This window comes from Taudactylus pleione, unplaced genomic scaffold, assembly GCF_031769625.1.
Source record: "Taudactylus pleione unplaced genomic scaffold, aTauple2 ptg000202l, whole genome shotgun sequence".
NCBI lineage: Eukaryota > Metazoa > Chordata > Amphibia > Anura > Myobatrachidae > Taudactylus > Taudactylus pleione.
Genome location: NW_028284604.1, coordinates 15,364,423 through 15,386,321, shown reverse-complemented (window position 1 = coordinate 15,386,321; position 21,899 = coordinate 15,364,423). Strand labels below are relative to the sequence as shown.

The window sequence follows — 21,899 nt, the reverse complement described above, 5'->3', positions numbered from 1 at the left end:
GGCGAAGACGTTGTTTCTCCTAGCTATCTCTTCAGCTTGCAGTCTCTGACTTGGCAGCTCTGCTGTGCCGCTCTCCATATTTGGTGTTCCATCCAAATAAAGCTATCCTCCATACCAAGGCGGGCTGCCTTCCAAAGGTTATTTCTCATTTTCATATTAATGAGGAAATTGTAGTCCCAGCCTTTAAGTCTTCAGACCTATCTTCAGCTGAGGCTTCCTTTGATGTGGTTCGAGCCCTCTGGATATACGCGGATCAGACCAAATCCATCAGGAAGTTGGATGCACTCTTTGTGTTATATGGTTTTCACAAAAGAGGTTGGCCGGCAAACAAACAAACCTAATCTCTCTGGCTTCATATGACCATCTCTCAGGTTTATACTCAGGCTGATCTCCCAGTTCATAACAAGGTGATTGCCCATTCCCTTGGTCTGTCGGAACATCGTGGGCGGTAAGACGGGCCCTGCTGAACAGCTCTGCAAGGCAGCCACATGGTCTTCTGTGAGCACGTTCATAAAGATTTATGCTTTTAACACGTATGCCTCCCAGGATGCTTCCTTTGGGCGGCGGATTCCCCTATCTGCTCAGGAGCGTCCCCACCCTTAGAGGTACTGCTTTCGGATGTCCCAAGGTAGTTCCTGTGGACCCTATGGAACCCGGAGAAGAAATATAGAATTATGGTATAACATACCTTTTTGATCATTCTTTTTCTTTGAGGTCCATAGGGTCCACAGGACACCCACCCTGACGCACCTGGCCTCAGATGGACTTGTTCTTAAACTTTGTATCACAGATTCCCTATTGACTTGTTGAGTGTTTTCTGGTGAAATTTTTTCAAGGCTTAGTCACAAACTGAATGCATGTGGCTGGGGGTGGGGTATATAGTGAGGGGGACCAGTGCATGCTGGGAGCTCCAAAGCTTTACTGTTTGGTACATTGGATGTTATTCAACTATATATCCCAAGGTATTTCCTGTGGACCCTATGGATCTCGAAGAAATTTTTTTATCAAAAGGTATGTTATACCATAATTCTATATTTAAAAAAAAAAAAAAAATTGTCATTACAACTTGCTATAACTATGCTGTCTTAAGTGACTTCTAGGGATGATGTTTTATCACATCTCTTCTATGCTTTTATTCTTAAAGCACGGTTGAATGAAATTGCGCTTGAGCCAACTACTCTGTAATTTGCATCTCTTACCTTTTGATTGGATTTACATTGGTAATTTCATGTTTGAATGTTCTGATATTAAATAGCATACTGTTTTCTTCCACTTTATCTTTGATTTTTTTTTTCTTTAGATATCCGGAGCTTGCAGCCATTTGCAGGAAGCCTGGTACTTTGATTTTGTATCCTGGAGCAGAAGCTGCTAATTTGGAAGAGCTGTCCCTAGCAGCCGATCATCACCAGCACTCCCTTATCATAATAGATGGCACATGGAGTCAGGCCAAAGATATATTCTACAGAAATACGATTTTTCGACTGCCAAAACAGGTAAATCAGGTTTATACCACTGTAGAGTTAGTGTTTGTGTGTGTTCCTCTGATCAAATATTTAGTATGTTTATTTATAGAGTAACTGTATTCCTGAATCATGGACAGTAACAAGAGAATGACAGGAGGCATTGCAGCTTGTTTACACCTATGTCTGACATTGTCATAACTCTGCACCTTCAGGGATGATTTTGGAAATATATTTTATGATGTGTTTAAAAGGCAGCCTGGTAAGTTATAGCGCAGGAGCCCTGACACTTGAGCATGGCTGTCATTTCTAAATCATTTTTAACCTCTCTTCAACTATGCTGAACAAACGAGGAAGATGAAGCCTTTTGTTTCTTTTTGCAAGTCTCTAAGATGTTTGTTTATAGATAAAGTGATTTATAACGTAATAATCAAGATGGATATAGTCTTGTTGTGGACATGAAATTTAAATGCCAACGATAAATTGATAATGTTTGGTAAAGTTGACTTTTGTGGGGTCACGGTGAGACTATAACTGAAGTTTGCTATTCTCTAAGGACGCATTTAAATTGTCCCTTACTTGAAGCTGAATCACTAAATTATTGTTTAGTTTGTTTTCATGACAATATTCATCTTTCTGTCATATATAAATCATGTATGGCAATGACATGCATAGTTGAACTCACAGTGTAAACTTTTGTTCACAGTACTTAAGTGTTTTGTCCTGTATAGTGAAGATGGTTTATGTGTAAATATAGTACAATCATTTTCTATGAACTTATATTACAGTCATGGAACTTGAGTTGAAGTCTGTGAAGATTCAAGTAGGTGCAGGTAATACGCCCTGCCCGATTCAGTTAGCTGTGGGCACGCTAAGCCCCAGAGTCAGGATTTTTCTTTGCAGCCTCAGTAGCTGTGAGGAAAAAGATGCATTAAATGCAGACAGGAAAACCCATAGATTCCAGCACATTGCACAGAATCTAGGGGTTAGTGCGCATAACCCATGGCTTACCACGCAGGGATTAATTGAATAGCTCCGGACGTGAAAACCGAGCGGCAAACCCCGCGCCTAACTGAACGCACCGTGTAGGTTAATGATGTGAACAGAATTCATTATGTGATCATGTCTTGAAGGCTACTTTGTTGCTATCGGTCTATAGTAATGTAGTTGTTTTAACTTCTTTTCAAAATTTTCAGCAATAAATAAAATTGTATACCAGTGGTTCTCAAACTTTCGCGGTTCACAACGCCTTTAGTCCTTCTAAATATTTTGCACAGCAATCCTAGGCCATGGGGAGAATCAATTATCAGCAAGGTTCTGCTAATACAATGGCAGATCGTCTGGCAGGGACATCCTTGCTCAAAAACAAGCTAGGTTATTAATACCATAATAACCTGCTGTGTGCGTAGTCTGAATCTTAGATGAATCCTCCCCACCCACACACACACACACTCATTACCCTATTCTCACTTTGCTGCATAGAGGAGGAGGAGAGTGGAGGGGTAGTTGAGTAAGGGATAGGACAGCACCACCACACTCTTAAGGCTAACAGCATGCGGCCCAGCCTACAGACACGCTAGCCCAATACATTTGATTTGCAACTGGATCACACATGGCAACCCTGGGTGTGCACAATGTTGTGGGAACTAATTTGTGAACCACTGTTATACTATAGATTATTTCATAGATATTTAAATTCACCACAGTTCTATATATTGTTATATAGAACTTAGTGTTGTTAATTAGATTATAACTGAAGTGCTAACCGAAAATGCACTAAATGAGAATTGATTTCCTGTAAGAATTAATTGAATTCCAAGATCCAAAATACAGTAGAAAAGTTGTCTTTCTACATTTTCTCTAAATCCATCCCCTTCATCTTCACTTCTCACAAGTGCCAGCATTCACATCCCCTGCTTTCAGGCCATAAACTGTCTCTCTGGCTGCTTCTCACATGTCTCTAACCACGTTACCAGCTGTTTTCACATCTAAAATGAAATCCTGCTCCAGTACTACAATTTTATGCATGTCCAGTGTGAGCCAAGAAAGAGCTTCGCATCAAATGTTTTTTAAGGGCAAAACGGGTAGATTGCAAAAAATAAATAGAGCTTAAGATCAAAAAAGTTCTAATCGAAAAAGGGTCATTCCATGGTAACTCACGTTACAAAGTGACATAGCAAACAATTAGCAATTCTTGTATACAGTTTTTATAGCATGACCTGTCTTATTATTTTCTCAGTAAATAAAATCAATTTCAATAAATTCCTTTTGCTGTTGACAGCCATGCATATGCTTGCTATGCCACTTTGTAACGCAGGGCTCAACAAAACCCGGGGGCCAGGTCGCCATGGCGACCAGTTTTGGCTGCCTGGCGACCAGGTTTTCAGCAACCCCCGGGCCCTGTAGTGCAGACCGCAAGCGCGGTCCACACTACAGGGTAACAAACATACAGCCGTCAGAGGCGGCTGTATGTTTGTTATAGCAGCTGATGAGTCTGTCAGACTCTCATTGGCTGCTGCGTCATTCACGGAGTGAGCCGGCTGGAGCTCACTCATGAGCTCCACCTTCCGGCTCACCCCGCAGCAGGTTGGGAGAGACGTCATTACGTCTCTCCCATAGTGCCGAGTGGCCAGGAGGAGTGGGCAGCGGCGGTCGTTGGCAGGAGTGGGGATAAGGTAAGTTGCGTTTTTTTTTTTTAAGGGGCACTGCATAGGGGTGATGGCCGCTACTGTAGGGACACTGCATAGGTGGGGGTGGCCGCTTCTGTAGGGATTCTGCATAGGTGGGGGTAGCCGCTACTGTAGGGACACTGCATAGGTGGGGGTGGCCGCTACTGTAGGGACACTGCATAGGTGGGGGTGGCCGCTACTGTAAGGACACTGCATAGGTGGGGGTGGCCGCTACTGTGGGGGCATTGCATATTGGGGGTGGCCGCTACTGAGGACACTAAGGGGGGTGTCACTACTGGGGTCACTGCATAGGGGGGCTACTATTGGGGGCAATGCATATGGGGGGGCACTGATTAAAGGGACACTACATAAGGGAACCACTACTGGTGGCACTGCAGAGGGGGGATTACTACTGGGGGCACTGCAGAGGGGGGATTACTACTGGGGGCACTGCAGAGGGGGGATTACTACTGAGGGTATCGCAGAGGTGGTCGCTACTGTAGGGACACTGCATAGGTGGGGGTGGCCGCTACTGTAGGGACACTGCATAGGTGGGGGTGGCCGCTACTGTAGGGACACTGCATAGGTGGGGGTGGCCGCTACTGTGGGGGCACTGCATATTGGGGGTGGCCTCTACTGGGGACACTATGGGGGGTCACTACTGGGGTCACTGCATAGGGGGGGACTACTACTGGGGGCAGTGCATATGGGGGGGCACTGATTTAAGGGGCACTACATAAGGGAACCACTACTGGGGGCACTGCATAGGGAGGATTACTACTGGGGGAACTGCAGAGGGGGGATTACTACTGGGGGCACTGCAGAGGGGGGATTACTACTAGGGGCACTGCAGAGGGGGGGATTACTACTGGGGCACCCCGTTCGTGGTGTGGCCGTGGGGGTTGGTTGTCAGGGGCGTAGGTGCTCAGTAATGCTTCCCGGGGGGAAGGGGGGGGTCTGACTCCTACACTTTCATCCTGGCTCCTAAGTTTTAGAAAAATTTGTCAAGCCCTGTTGTAACGTGAGTTACCATTGAATGACCCAAAAGCTTAAACCAGGGAATTACTGTGAAGACACCCAGGGGCCTGATTCGCACACAAACGCAGCAGCTGGTGCTCGTTTGGTGGTTTTCCATTTGCGAGTTTATGCAAATAGTAAATAAACTCCTTCCTTTATGTACATCTGTGCGTCTGAATGTGCAAGGACTGAGACACCCACTTTTAGCGCCCATGCATGCTGTAATACTGATTGGCGCATCCTTATATGTCCTCCTAACACTCCAGTCTCTACATTCCCCAACTCTGCTCCCCCTCCCTCTTTGTGTCCACCCACATCCCCTCTATTATGTCATTTTCCGCAATCAGGGCCCAAAATCCTTTTGTTTTGTTTTTATGTAAATTGCTTGTTGTAATTATTTGTATACGTATATTTATGAACTTGTCTGTAACAGTTTGTACTTAATTTTTGTGGTATTTTTTATCCCCTATTTACGGTGCTACGGAAAACTTTTGAAGCCAAATAAATAAAAGCAAATGCTATCCTCCATTACCTGTAGCAGAGGTTCCCAAACGCGGTCCTCAAGGCACCCCAACAGTTCAGGTTTTAGAGAGATCCTTGGTTGAGCACAGGTGACTTAATTAGTACCTCAGTCAATTTGATTTAACCACCTGTGCTCAACCATGGATATCTCTAAAACCTGAACTGTTGGGGAGCCTTGAGGACCGCGTTTGGGAACCTCTGACCTGAAGGCAACAGTCGATCAATCCCAAGTAGAAATTTACAGCAGCAAGTGACTAGTACAAGATGATTGCCTGGTTATTAATTTCAGGGGCAGTTCATTGCTCCTTACTCCCGATCAAAAGATGATGTGAGTTTTTAGAATATATAAAACAGCCACTTTCGCTGACACTCCCGTGACACTCGCACACACATTAAACGGACCATTTGTGCTTGCATTTGCGCACATTTCTAGTCCCTGCCCAGGAACGCCCATCAATGTTCCACATCATCTCTGATAACTGCGCCTTTTTGCATACACTCTGTGTAACGCACACAGTGTATTAGATTGTAGGAATTTGTGCGCATGCGCAGCTGCAAAAAACTTCAGCATTGTGTGGCTCTGAATCAAGCCCGATATGCGAACTAAGATGTATAATTAAGGATAAAGTGCACAGCACGGAAATTGCGCCTTGCGCCATGTGGTAGAAGAACATGAGGACACATGTAACGTAGGAAAAAAAACATAAATAAAAGGTGATCATAAGTAACAAGAGAAACACAGCTTGGTAATATGACATGCAGTATTATTTAAATTTATAATGAGATCGATGACCCGGGTCAGCTTCGTATGCACAAATGTGTTTTTGAAACAAGACCAAAGTTATTCCCTAACATGTGGCGACAGTATAGCAGTGAAGCTCTCACAACTAGCAAAAACATCTTGTGTGGTCGATTCTTTATGGAGAAAGGCCTCTACTCCAATCCCCATATGAATCGTATAAAGGTGTGAGTGTCGGATCATTTCTAAAGATGAAATAGGAAACTGGTCCAGCCTCTTTACCAAATTTGGGGGATAGTATAATGAGGGGAACTAGCCCTGTGGTGAGAGACAGCTAGAGAGCAACATTTCAACGGCATTGCATCAATCATAGAGGGGAAATAAGTGGGACAAAGCACTAGCATAATGTTGGACCTGGAAAATACCTAGGTTTCCTATACAATTTAAATCTGCCTGTTCCCACAGCTGAAAGGCCAAACTACCAACCAGTGGAAGATAAATGTAGTGATAAGTATTCAGACCCCATTGTATATCAGTATGTTCTAAAGGTCAGTATTCTTTACCATAGGTTGGGTATGGGATGCCGGCAGTCGGGATCCCGGCTGTCAGAATCCCGACACCGGCGTCCCGGCAGGGCTAGTATACCGACATTTGTTGTTTGGTATGCTAACCCTCCCACTCTCACTACCCTAACCCTCCCTGATTGATGCATAACCCAAAGCTCCCCCCTAGTGCCTCGACCCAACCCTTGCCCCTTAGTCCCTAACCCTCCCTCTAATGCCTAACCCCTAAACCTAACCCTCCCCCCACCCCGCTACTTACCTTCGGTATCCCAGCGGTCGGGATGCTGGTGTCTGTAATATCAGCGCTGGCATTGCGGCCGCCTGGATACTGACTGTATCCCCTTTACCACAGCTGTGTTCTGCCTGTTTGTATAAAGCCATATTCATTAAATAAACACCACCATCAGATTTAGACTGGTGTAATTTAATTAAACCAGTCGTGGGCTTCTTACAACCCCACAGTAATTTATGGATAATGGTGTCTATAGTGGAGATGTCTCTGCACATAATCATTTTTATTATTTTTTTTAATCTAATTTGATCTCACACATTCCCATCAATGTGCTCCAAGAATAAGAAACCAACAGATTCTTCCTAACTCTCTGCTGATTCCATTCTTGTAAATGAAATGGTCAAAAAAATAACTCTGTTACACTCACGTTTGGGTTATCAGTTCCTGTAATACTTGCCTTTGAATTGCTAAAATCGAGCTGTACATTTGTTATTATTTGTGTATAAATAACAGTAATTGATATACATTACTTGACTTTGTGAATTTGTTTGAAATACATTTTAGGTGGTTAAGTACTTATCTCACAAGCACCAAAACAGCTTCTAATAGTGTAAAAATAGGATTGATGAATCATTGTGCCTTCATGGGTATAAGGCATTATTATTTCATGACTGCAGATATTGCCGGGAGCAAGGACTCTCTGGTGAGAGTATAAATGTTTTACTGAAAAGTTCTCTGTTTATGAACTTCACAGTAGAGATAAAAAGAAGGGAACAACAATTATCCAAATTATATTAATTTAGAAAGTCAAATAAAAATGTTAGTGGTGAGAGAAAAATCACATTGTAACTTTGTTACTCATCCAACATACAAGGTATTTTGTGTTTTCTATCTATGCAGCATGTTAATATTTAATCTCATTATAATCCATATGCATTAAATGGCAAATGATGATACAATGGGCACATGACATTACATTGGTTTCTTTAAAATAGTGTCAGATAAATAGGAAAGGACACTTTGGGGGCCGATTCAAATATCCACAACTACATTAGAAAATCCTTATTGCGAATGTTGCATGGTAAGACTGCCTGCTTGTATCCTTGATAAGTGTCAGAAGAAGTGGGAAAATCACCCTGAAACCCCCAAAAAGTGACCAATAAGATGACAGGGTAATGTAGCAGGCTGTAAGGGCCCATAAGCACAGTACTTGGGACTCTTAAAAGGTGTCAAATGGTTGCTTTTGGTATTTTATTATTAACAGTGTAAAAATGAATATGAGCAAGTATTTTTCAGCAAATTATAATCTCTAATGAGTTTGGGGTACATTTGATGCCATTAAGGTGATTTAATGTAAGCCACTTTCAAAAACATTGTTAAACATTAAAGTTTGCATTTTGTTTACTTCAAAAGTCAACATACAGTATTTTATTTTTGAAATGTGATAAATAACACAAATCTATTTATGTCCAGTTTTACATATCATGTTAGAGAGATGTGGTACAAAATAGCGACACAAAATGTCGGTATGGACATGGCTGCCATCAGAAAATGTGGGGCCCAGTACTGACAGAAAATAGGCAGGGCCCCACCCCAGGGTATGGGACAGAGGTTGGCGGAGCTGTGGATAATGTGGGCGGAGCTACTTTTAAGGGGTATTAACATTTGGGCTGTGGGGGCAGTTGTTATAACTTGGGGGGGGGGCGCAGGGAAGGCTGCCTGGACTGGGGCTGGCTGGCTGGACTGGGGGAGGGCACAGGGAAGGCAGGCTGCCTGGACTAGAAGGCTGGCTGTACTGGGGAGGTGGGCAGGCTCACTGGCTGGACTAGGGGGGCACAGGGAACGCTGTATATACTGTGTGGGGAGTACAGGGAAGGCAGGCTGGACTGGGGCAGAACAGGGAAGGCAGGCTGCTTATACAAGAATACTGGCTGGACTTGGGGGGACAGGGAAAGCAGGCTGGATTGGGGGGGGGCACAGGGAATGCTAGATAGACGGGGTGGGGAGCAGGGAAGGCTGGCTGGACTGGGGGGGTCTCAAGAAACGCTGGCTGGACTGGGTAGGGGCAGAGGGAATGCTGGGTGGACTGTGGGTGGAGAGCAGGGAAGGCTGACTGGACTGGGGCAGGGAAGACAGGGTGGCTGGCTGGCTGGACTGGTGTTGGGCGCAGGGATGGCAGGCTAACCAGATTAGAGGGCTGGCTGAACTGGGTGGGAGGGAGGCGAGCAGCAGGGAAAGCTGGCTGGCTGGACTGGGGTGGGGGAGTAAGGCAGGGGTAGCATACCTTGTTTAGAAAGAGAGAGGTCCTGGGTGGCAATGGTGCAGAATACACCGGGCAGCAGGTAGAGCATCGGCGCCACGGCATTTGGAATATGGAGCCAGCCGTGAGCCAATCACAGCTCAGCTCGCGGAACGGCAGCCAATCAGGAGCGGCCGCTGCTGTTCCGCGAGCTGTGATTGGCTCACGGACAGCTCAATATTTAATTCAAGCGGAGCCTATGCTCTGTCTCCTGTGACTGTCAGCCACCCAGTGCATTGCGCACCGCTGCTACCCGGGCCCCATCTCTCTCCCGGCCCGGGACTGGATTCCCGGCAGTCCCCCCCTGATGGCGGCCCTGGGTATGGACATAGCGTCGACATTGTGAATGTCGATAGTCTGCAAGTCAGCAACTTTATTCATGCATTTAAATCCTAGCACTACCCTAAAGGCACACATCCACTAGAAGACAGGCAAACGTCTGCACGATTACGACATTGTAATCGTGCAGTCGTTTGTCAGTCTGTGATGTGCCTACACTGAATGAGCAGTCATTCAGTGTAGGCACAATCAATCATCTGCAAACATGCTGAACCTGACTTTATCGTCAGGTTGTACAACATATTTGTCAGATGATAGATGTCTAAATGACCAGCCGGAGCGCGCATCGCTGGTCGTTTTAGACATTTTCTTTAACGATTTTCAAATGAGTATTGAACGATAACGATATTGTTATCGTTCAATCGCTCAATTTAATCGTCTAGTGGATGTGTGCCTTAACACAAATGCTGGGCACACACGGAACGATCTGTTCCACCAACTACTTGAAAGATATCTTTCAGTGAAGTCATCCTGCCACATCTCTGAACAGGCAAAGTTGACGATATCGTCCAGATTGGCCTGCATGTACGAATGATCATAGATATTGTTATAGTTCATGCAGGAACCTGCATCGTTGGTCATTCACTGCTTAAAAATGAACGATATATCGTTGAACAATATCCTTATCGTTCATAGATATCGTACCGTGTGTACGCACCTTAACAATAACATGACAGTTTGAGCGTAGAAACAACATCCATGACGTTCGGACTACATGTCATGTCAGTGTATACTATTTTTGATAGTTCTGCTTTAGTCACAGTGTTAGATTTCCCTAGAACGGAAAATATAAAATAAGATTTTTTAGAGTCTGCAGTTTCAGACTTTTATTTCACTTCTGAAATGATTTCTTGTTTGGAGAACAGATTGTCAGCTTGGTGTCTTTCATATGAGGCTCAAGCTGTTTATGGTACTGTTCACTCCAATGGTTTGAGTAGCTTGTAAGGTGTAAATATTGATGTGTTTGCTTGCAGCTTTTTTTTTTTTTCTTTATTTTATTTCAAATAAAACTGCTCTATGGTTTCTAGTCCCAGACGATGCTAAATTCTCAATCATGTATTTTTTAGTACATTTCCATTAACGGTCTCTTTACTATAATAATGGAGAAATTATATTTAATATAAATGCACTCTTTCTGGTTAGATTTTGCTCCCTGGTGAGAGTTGGAGTCTGCTCAACAAATGGATGTATTTCATAGTTTTCTGCTAAATAAAATTTAAAATATTGGACAAATGCGTAGAGGAAACTTTGTAAATGCCATTGCTCTAGCTCTGCACTCTTTTCTGTTATTACGGGAATACTTAGTTTTTCATTCAATTAGATGAGAGATGTTAAATAATTAAATGTTGTCACATGCAGTTTAAAAAAAAAAAAAAAAGCTTGCCCTGAGCAGGAAAGATCTTCTCTGACCAGGAGAGGTGTCATGGGACATGGTAGACAGTAAGTGTGTAGATTTTTATTTTTATTTTTCCTTATCAATTACATGGCAGCTTTAGATGAATGGGTTAATAACTCCAGAGTCAGCTGAGTAGAGATAGAATAATGAAGGTACAGGTTGATTCTCCCATATCCAAATATTCTGAAATATAGAATATTCCAAACTTCGGAATAATTTTGGCATGACTGAGATAATGAAACCTTTGATTTTTGGTGGCTCAATGTACACAAACTTTGTCTAAGGCACAAATTATTAAAAATATTGTATAAAATTAACTTCAGGTATAATGTGTATATGAAACATAAATTAATTTCATGTATGTACACAAACTTTGAGCCACAAAATTATTGAATATATTGTATAAAATGACCTGTAGGCTGTGTGTATAAGGTGTATATAACACATAAATGTATTCTGTGTGTATATTGGGGTCCCATTCCCAAGATATTTCATTACAATATGCAAATATTCCAAAAAAGACTCAACCTATACGATATATAGTGTGACAACTCCTTCCTCTGGTGCCTTTTAGTTGAGTGAGTAGTGTTGTGCAGGTAGGATAGAAGTATTTTGTTAATCTTGTGGGCTTTCCTATTCCTAGTTTCCACTGAGGATCCCAGTGACGTACCATGAGAAGGGTAAGCAGGGACAGGAGTTGCTCTCTGAAGACACAGGTTTCTACACTGGGTAGCGAACCTGGGGCCATGCTTTTTGGATTCTTTTATTTATGTGAAGCATGAGATCACTTCTGGGTTACAGAGTGTATAGACCACCTATGAGACCGATTAAAACGTGAAAACCTTGGTGCTGCTTTCTGCTTTTCCCTGCATACATTCAGGACCACACATTGTGAACTGAAACGTATAATGTTTCCTGAGCCCACCCTAAACTCTGAAGAGCAACTTTCTATATAGGGATGCTATGTACATTTTTCTCCCAATTTACTAAGTTATTCCTTTCCTTTTCAAGAAAACCAACATCATCACGTGTGTTGAGAATGTGACAATACTGTACTTAGTCTGATTATGGTGAGGGGCCTTTCCACTATGATGAGATTGATGCGGGAATCTTTTTGTCACTAAGTACAATTTATATGCCATGCAGGAGATGGAAAGATTAGTGACATTTTTTTTAAAACTTAACTTTTATTAAATTAGTATCGAGATCTCTGGTTCAAAATGGACTCACAACATAAAATAAATAGTATTGTGTGCTAAGTGCTGAAAATGTAAATGGGTTGGAGATTACGTATTGTGGAACATCAAAGATGTCCATTCATGGTCCCCTAAGTGGCTGACTTCCTTGTGACAATGGTGCTTCAGTTGCTGCTATTTCTGCACAGAATGGGGCCCCCCTGTACCCAGACGTAGTAAGCTGAGATTGTGGATACAATATCTAAGGTATTTTGTTTGTGACATGTTTATAAATAATAAAATAATTGGGTTCACAGTGAATCTGGTACTATGACATAATTATTTTGCCATTTTTATTAAATACCCTATACTAAAATTGACAATTGAAGTAATATTTTGTATTAATAATAGTAACAGAAACCGGCCTTACTATTGTATACTTCTTTACAGGCAGTCTTATTGCCTGCTTGATTATTCTCACAGGCAGAAAATAACTCTGCAAATGGCTCGACCTTTTATAATAGGATAGACTCAATCTAACCATACTTTGATACTTGTGATAATTTTACTTGACTCTCTTGGAACCCGCAAATCGTCGGGCCGATGTGTCGTGTCTGATGGCAGAGCTGGGCAGAAATCTTGCGCCGTATGGCATAAAAACTCAGTATATGAGAACACATCTTTACAAACTTTATTGCAGTCATGCTTCTCCATCAGCTACCTTCTTTATGAACTCTTTTTAATCTGTTTTTCTGAATTCAGTTAAGGAATTTCTGAAATGCTTTATTAAGTAGAGGTACCCTGTTGGCTGTGGGTTAAGAGATAGAATCAGTGCCGTAACAGGGCTTTAATCAATTAAAATTGATCAACATTGATGTCTTTTAGGGATAAATCACACATTTACAGTTTTTGATTTGTTTTTTTAAGTGTTAGTAAATGTGTGATTTAGCCCCAGAAACACATTGATGTTGATTGATTTGAAATCGATTTAAAATTGATTGAAATCAACCTTTAGTAAATTTACACCTAGATGTTAATTAATGATCAATAGGAAAATATATGGGGCTCTTAAAATGTTTCAAATAGCTGATTTTTGCATTTTAATAGTTTAAAATGATATAAAACAAGGTTTTTATTCAAATAAATGCTCTAGATTAATATGGGTGCATAGAAATGCCTGTAAGTTATTTTTATGTGTCATTTTAAGCAACTTTTAAAAATGTGCTGACACCTGTTACTCCCACCTGCAATCTTAAACACCCCATATACCTGCCCCACATGTTTTTACCTATCATTCTGCACTTTGCAGAATATCACCCCAAAAATTACAAGTACTAATTAAAAAAATATAAGTTCCTAATAAATCATTAATGGGGGAAGGGGGTCCTGAAGCAAGTCCTGACACTTTTATCTTAAAATAGCTATTTTCCAAAGTTTTCACCTGCTCAGGTGCTGCAAGAAAAAAGCAGCGTAAAATCCTAGGGAAATTTACCGCTGCTAATTGAATAGGAAAAAACTCGAAGCCGTCCGCATTACCTTGCATTGTAGATTCACGAGGCTAATTCAATATGCCCCTATTAGAGCTGTGGCAACTTCCTGGACACACATAGTTTATATGAGGTGTCAGTAGCTTGGAGCTCTGAGAAGGTAGGCTACTGATAGCAGAAATAGAATGCATTTGGCACTGAGATTATTTATCAGTTGGACCCTTTCTTTGGTGATATGGATGATATTTTTTATATCCACTCCTTGAGCTTATTAAAAAAATTAATTTTGCCAACATTTATAGAAAGAAAAAAAGTGACATTTTCGATGGAGTTGAGCACATGTGTGAGCCAGCTTTCAGCTACATAGATTTAAAAAAACAATCGCTCTGCTTATTCTCCTCAAGATTTTGACCGTTCTGCTCCTTACCTCGGGAACACTCTCTGCCTCTCTAAAAAACTTAAAACGGGCTCTCAAGACCCACTGCTTTATAAAAGCCGTCCATCTCTCATCCTAACCCACTGCTCATGTTCTTTGGGCCTGATTCAGAGCAGCTCGTAAGCGGCCGCTCGTTCGCTCCGAGCGATGTTCGCACAACTGCGCATGCGTATGGTTTGTAATACGCATGCGCGAACCATTCATTGCGGTTGGAAATTGTGTGTTCGCAAAATAGCGAATGCCTGCTAATTTGAGGGACAGAATGAGGCGTTTGTGGGTGCTAACAGGGGAAGGTGCTTGAAAACGGGGAGTGGAGATCCGAACGCAGGCGTGCCAAACAGTCAAAGCGGGCGTTTTAAGGGTGTGCATAATTAACAAAGCAGCGTCATCGACCACGTCATTTGGTTGTTTCTTAGCCTGAACTGTTCGCATGATTGCGGTAGGAAAATCCAACCACAAGCACTTGCAGCAGTTCATACGCCTTTTGATGTACTCAATTAATCTAATAAATAGCGGAGATGACGTAGGATGCGAGCGGCCAGGGGGCGTTTTATAAAAAATAGCGAGCGCATGTTTCGATCGCTCGTTCAGACATAGAGGCATCAACAGACCGCAAAGAGCGAGCGCTCTATTTAAATATCCGGCCCCTTTTTCTGAACGAGCGAGCGCAAATAGCGTCCGGCTCTGAATCGGGCCCTTTGATCACTGTCTATCCCCTCTGTGTCACCCCTGTCTGTCTGCCCTTCCCTCCCCTTTAGACTAGATATGCACCATGGTATACCGTATGAGTGGACAATTGAACCCAATGTAGTACATTTCAGCCATTTACACTAGGGTCTGATAAAGCTCTATACTGCTGGTACTGTATGGGAATTGCAGATGAATGCTGATCTATAAATATATGTTTTGCATCATTTATTTGTTCTGGTCTATTTACAAAAATTGGAGTGGATTCTGATATTACCCTGTTTTTAAACTTATGAAAATAAATATCATAAACTGTGCAGATCTGCTTGAACATATTAGCCTAATAATGATTTGGGAGTCTGAAACTCACAGGGGACCAAATATACTAAGAAGAAAACCTGTTGGCAAGAAATAAAATATATATTTTATTATTTTTTAAAAATCTATAGCAGAGTTTTCCAACAGCAGATTACACATGATTTATTCATGTGACTACATCTGTTGCATATGGTGTCTCTCACTCATGTTAATGATGAAGATGCACAGAAATAAGATTAACTGTGAAAAATAACATATGCCCATGTTTACATGTGCATTTCTAGGATCATACATTCAGAGTGAAGCCTACTTATAAATTGTACATTATACTGTAGGTAACAAAACACACATTTGTTATCCTATATGTAGTGAACAATTAATAATTGTTGTGATTGTGATGAAAGAAATACTTAAGAGTTATACATTTTTTTCTCTATTTGTCGCACATGTAGCAAATAGGAAAGGTCTTTACCTTGCCTTAGCACATGCTGTACTTGCCTACGCTTGGAATGTCCGGAAGACCATCGCATTTTGTTCTCACTGACTGTGTTAGTAGGCTGCCCTCCCTGATAGCGCATACTTTTCTTTGCGACAGATTGTGTTATCGTGGCCAAACCCACATAGCCTTATGAATATTATCATCATTTATTTATATGGTGCCACAAGTGTTCCTCAGCACCTTACAAAGTACATAAACAAAACTTTGACCAGTGACTTACAGTACAATACAATACAATGCAGGACAAGGACATGGATAATATATATTTTGACCATAACACTCACATAAGCCGCAGATCATAAGCAACCAAGTGTTAGGTGCTCTAGTGGGGATTAAGAAGTAGATGAAAGTAATGTAAGGAGAAGCACAAGAGGGCAGAGGGCCCTGCTCGTAAGAGCTTACATTCTAAAAGGGAGGGGCAGACAAACAGGTGTTGCACAGATGGGGTAGATGGGGTGGAAGGAACATGTAGCAGCAGTTAGGATGAGGGCTGAAAGGCATTAATGAAGTAGTGGGTCTTGAAAGCCCGTTTGAATGATTGTCGACAGGTGATGAGTCTGATGGGGAAAGGGAGAGCGTTCCAGAGGTGGGGAGCAGCATGGGCAAAATCTTGGGAGTGGGAGGAAGTCATCAGTTGGCATGAAAGGCGGCGTGCATTTGTTGAATGAAGAGGGCGGACAGGAGAGTGAAGGGAGATGAGATAAAAGATATAAATGGGAGATGAATGGGTGTGGGCTTTGTAAGTCAGTGTGAGAACTTTGAATTGGGTTCTGAAACGGAAGTGGAGCCAGTGGAGGGCTTGTACGAGAGGGGAGGCAGATGTAGAGCATTTGGAGAAGAAGATGAGGCGAGCATCAGACAGACTAAAGGGAAGAGAGATGGGATTTGGGGAGGCCAGATAGGAGGTTACAGTAATCCAATCTGGAGATGAGCAGTGAGTGTATGAGGGTTTTAGTAGCATCCTGGGTAAGATAGGGTCTGATCTTGGACATATATTTGAGATGGAAACGACAGGACTGCGAGAGGTTCTGGATATGTGGTTTGAAGGAGAGAGATGAGTCCAGGAAAACTCCAATACAGCGCACTTTGGGGTTAGATGAGAGAGTTGTGCCATCAATTGATAAATAAATAGTGGGAAGTGAGAATATGCTATTTAGCATTACTCATAAGCTAAATTGGGATGTAGTCAATTTGGCCGCGCACAGGATCCCGGACGTCGATGTAATGATCCCGGAATCTCGCTGCCCGGCATAATCCCAAACGTCTAAAGCCGGGTAAGTACTGCACTGTCCCCGGGGATGGAGGGGAAAGGTTTAGGCACCCCGGGGGGGAAATTAGGGTTAGGCATCCCCCAGGGTGGGTTAGGTTTAGGGTGCTGGGAAGGGGGAGTTAGGGTTATGCACCACCAGGGGGAGATTAGGGTTAGGCATCGGAGAGGGAGGGTTAGGATTAAGGGGGGGAGAAGGGTAGGAATAGTATACTCACCACCCCTGTCGAGATCTTCAGTCTTCGGGGATCTGGCTTCAGGATTTGATTGCCGATCCCGTTAAATGCTGAGAGGTGTAGTCAATTACCTAAAACAAGTTTTGAGGCTAGGTAATAGATATGCACTGCAGTGAAATGCTGAGAGGTGTAGTCAAGTACCTAAAACAAGTTTGTTTTTGTTTGTTTTTTTAATTCTTTAATTAAACCACTCATAAAAAATAAACAGACTGAGCATATAAACAGGCATGAGTGCCTCAACAATGAGACACATTTTCAAATATATAAAGAAAATACAATAAAGATCTGTATGTGTAAACTAAATTAATAGAAAATAGGGTATGGGGGGGTAAGACGGGGGGTAGAGGTGTAAGGGAGGGAAACAGGACTGTTATAGAAAAATATTAAAACAAAAACAAGGAGGAGTACCCATCCAAGGTAATACAGCAAATAAACAAATAAACACGAAAGAGTGGGGTGGGGAGTAAAGCCCTCCCGCCGCACATGGGTTCAGTGGAGGAAATACAAGGGTCAAGAGTGGTAGGTGCCCTCACAGGAGAGCCAAGGAGCCCACACTTGGGCAAATAGATGGCCCCTATCATGGAGATAGTAAGTAATATTCTCCATTGCCGCAATATGCCAAATTTGTGATTTCAAGACAGAAGGAGATGGCGGGAGAGGGTTTTTCCATTGGCGGGCTATTAGTTGTTTGGCAGCTACTAGAATATGGGACAACAGTTTCTGGGAGCGCTTGGAAAGGTCGGGAGGAGGGTAGCATAGTAGAAAAATCCATGGGTCCCGTGGAGTCGGAGTTTCAAAGAGCTGATTTATAAGGGTATGTACTGAGGTCCAGAAGCTATTGAGGATCGGGCAAGTCCACCAGATATGGGTAAGAGTACCCCGGAGGCCACAATTTCTCCAGCAGATGGGTGAGGTAGAAGGAAACATTTGTGAGAGTCGCACTGGGGTATAGTACCAGCGGTAGTATAATTTATATGATGTTTCCTTAAACTGTGTAGAAATGGAGGATCTGGCAATAGCCTGTCTCATGTCGTCCCAAGCCTCCTCGTCTGGTGGCGGGCCAAGGTCCGTCTCCAAAGAGGATTCGTGTGGATTACAAGTTGAAAAAACAACATCAATAAGGATACTGTAAATTTGAGAAATCATTCCTTTGGACATGGGGTGGAACCTGCAGAGGCGTTCAAAGGGGGTGAGGGTGCGTAGGAGTGAATCATGTGGCATAGATTGTAGAAAGTGCCGTATTTGGCAATATTCAAAGGGGCGGAGGGGTTGGGTAGGAACTTCCGACTGCAGTTCTGAGAAGGAAAGCCAATGCCCGTCTGCGCTAAAATCCACAGGAAATTTGAGGGACAGATGTGTCAATCATGTCATACGGGTCGTTTGTAGGCCTGGTGGAAAACAGGGATTGTTCCATATGGGTTTGAGGGGAGACATAGGAGAGGTGATTGAGAATTTAACGGAGTATAGATTCCACAGATGTAGTAGGAATTGAAGAGTAGGTGGGGGACTGGAGGAGGGGGGCAATATCTCTCTTGTAAGCCCCAGAGAGAGGACAGATCTGGGAAATTAATAAGGTTGGCTTCAATGTCAAGCCAGGATGTTGTTCCAGGGAGAGAATAGGAGGAAGCAATTTGAGAAAATTGGGTAGCCAAGTAATATAGTTTAAAATCTGGAAGACCCCTACCACCCTTGGATATAGGCTTTTTGAGAATAGCAGAAGCTAACCTGGGGGTTTTACCATTCCAGATAAAGCGGGTAATGCTCTTCTGGATTTTATAGAGGAGAGAGTGGGGAAAGTGAGTGTTTGGAATAGATAGAGCCATTTAGGAAGGATATTCATTTGAACAGAGATGATTCTGCACAGCCATGAAATGATAAGTTTCTTCCAAGAGGTCAGGTCTGCGTGTAGTTTAGCGAAAAGTTGTGGGAGGTTTTCCTGATACAGCAGGTTATAATGGGAAGTCAGGAAGATCCGAAGGTATTTAAGTTTTTTATGTTGCCATTTAAAATGATAGAAGGGCTTAAGGGATTCAGCGTCCCGATGGGGAACATGAAGAAGCATGGCCTCCGATTTAGAGTAATTAATTTTGTACCCGGAAAGTGTGCTATAATTATCCAGGAGTTCGTAAAGATTGAGCAAAGAGATCCGAGGTTGAGTAAGCGTAAGCAGAATGTCATCCGCAAAAAGGGCAATTTTAGAGGAGATGTTCCCGACCTGCACAGCTCTGATGTCAGGATTAAGGCGGATAAGGGAGGCTAGAGGCTCAATTATCAGGGCGAAGATTAAGGGGGAAAGAGGACATCCCTGTCTGGTGCCGTTGGAGATGGAAAATAAATCGGATGGGACTCCATTAATGGAGACTCTAGCTGAAGGCACAGAATAGAGGGCCATGATGCCCGTCAGGAAGTTCCTAGACAACCCAAAGGATTGTAGGGCATGAGACATGAAACCCCAGGAGATCCTATCAAATGCTTTTTCAGCATCCATAGAAAGAATAATAGCTGGGGATCTCCTGGAGTTAATAATATAAATCAGATCCACCGCCCTGCGGATATTATCCCGCGCCTGACGGCCTGGTATGAAACTAACTTGGTCATAGTGAACCAAAGAGGGAAGGACAAGATTGAGCCTGTTAGCCAGAATTTTCGCGTAAATTTTAATATCAAGGTTAAGCGGGGAAATAGTTCTATAGCTCGCACAAACACTGGGGTCCTTGCCCTCCTTAATCTTCTTATATTATGCAGCAGTATAGCCGTCAGGTCCAAGAGATTTACCTGATTTCTGCTCTTTAATAGACGCTACTATTTCTTCCTCTGAGATCTCTCTGCTCAAGTCGTCTAGGGTTTCCTGGGATAATTGAGGGAGGTGGGCAGCAGCAAGAAAGTTTTGGATTGCTACATCAGTAGGTGGGGTAGAGGAGTGGGGGGAGGCAGACTGCAAGTTATATAGTTGCTATAGTAGTTTTGAAATTCAGATCTAATGGCGGCAGGGTCATGGAGAAGGCTCTTAGATTTTTTGATCATAAGAATATTTTTGTGGGTACGCATTGAACGAAGCCTAGAGGCCAGGATCTTGTCTGCCTTATCGCCTTTTTCGTAAAATGTTTGGCGGAGCCATTTGAGGCGTTTAGCAGTATGTTTGGACAATAGGAGGGCAAGGGAGCGCCGAACAGTGAGGAGCTCCATCAAGATAGAAGGGTCTTGAGATTGTTTGTGCTGGGCCTCCAGTTGTTGGAGTTTAATAGAGAGAGTATTAGTGCAGGTCAGAAAATCTTTTTTGATTTTGGAGGCCATGCTAATCAGGTGCCCCCTCAGCACAGCCTTATGGGCCATCCTGACTGTCGAAGGGGAAGTTTCTAGGAGGGCATTTAACTGAAAGTAGTCCATAAGGTTTTTATTAAGTCGTGTGACTACATCTTGGTTGTGGAGGAGAGTATCATTCATACGCCATGTCAGTGGACGTGGGCGGTCTGAGATACCTGAGAGGTCAGCTGAGATAGGTGCATGGTCAGACCGGATCAAGGGATAGACCTTGACATTCATGAGACGGAGGGCTAGGTCATGGCTGAGCAGAATCATATCTATGCGGGAGTAGGAGCTATGTACTTGGGAAAGGAAGGTGTAATCTTGAGTTAAGGGTTCCCGAACCCGCCAGGAGTCGTAGAGAAGGTGGAACTTCATGAGATCAAGGAGAGCTTTGGAATTGCGAAGGTCCGCTCTGCTGGAGTCAATGCCCCCTGAGGTAGATCTATCCAGTGTAGGATTAAGGACCACATTAAAGTCCCCTGATAAAATAAGAGGGCCCTGCCTCTTACGGGACAGAAGTGTATCTAATTTAGTAAAAAAAAACGCATGTTGGTTTTGATTAGGAGCATATATGTTAACAATAGTGCACAAAATGTTGTTGAGAGTGCCTATAAGTATAAGAAAACTACCCTCTTTATCCCGGTGGGAATCAATAAGATCAAAAGTGAGGTGTCGGGCCATGAGGATGGCGACTCCCCGTTTCTTTTGTTTAGCGTCACAGGCGTGATAGGCAGTAGGGTATGCCTGAGAGCGCAACTCTGGATGGAGGTTTTGCAAAAAGTGGGTCTCCTGCAAGAACACCATGCAAAAGCTTGGTACGCTTTTGGGGGCTGTAGAGGCCCTTCACATTAAATGAGAGTAGTTTAAGACCCATGCGCGACGGTCGAGATGGTAGCTAAGGAAAAAAAGAAAAAAAAATTCCAAATGGATAGGTAGGTAGAATAAAGATATCTTCAGAAATGAGAAAAGGTAAAGAATGTCCTGTTGGAAAGGGAAGGAAGACCGGAATGAGGGAAGGGAGGAGGTGCAGCCTACTGGCACCAAGGGCCAGGGCCATAGGTGCTGACAGGGGGAAGGGATGCTATGTGTTGAAAAGGCGCATAGGTCAGCAGGCGGGTATAAAACCCTGAGGGGGTGCGGCAAAATGAAGCCTCAATTCTGAAAAGGTGACATAAGAGAGAGGGGGGGGAGACCCTCCCTCAGCCCTTATAAAAATGAACATTTTGGCAGAATGTATGTGGAGCGTGAAGAG

General features: G+C 43.1%; 1 protein-coding gene across 2 annotated transcripts in view; it reads left to right on the top strand.

Annotated features, from left to right (window-relative positions):
- The window catches only part of DTWD2 (DTW motif tRNA-uridine aminocarboxypropyltransferase 2), a 383,675-nt gene that overhangs the window by 269,059 nt on the left and 92,717 nt on the right, over positions 1-21,899 (top strand). For both annotated transcript variants that reach the window (XM_088477730.1, XM_088477731.1), the window contains one exon: positions 1,301-1,493. In XM_088477730.1, the coding sequence (XP_088333856.1) occupies positions 1,301-1,493 (193 nt within the window). The remainder of the gene's footprint in view (positions 1-1,300; positions 1,494-21,899) is intronic.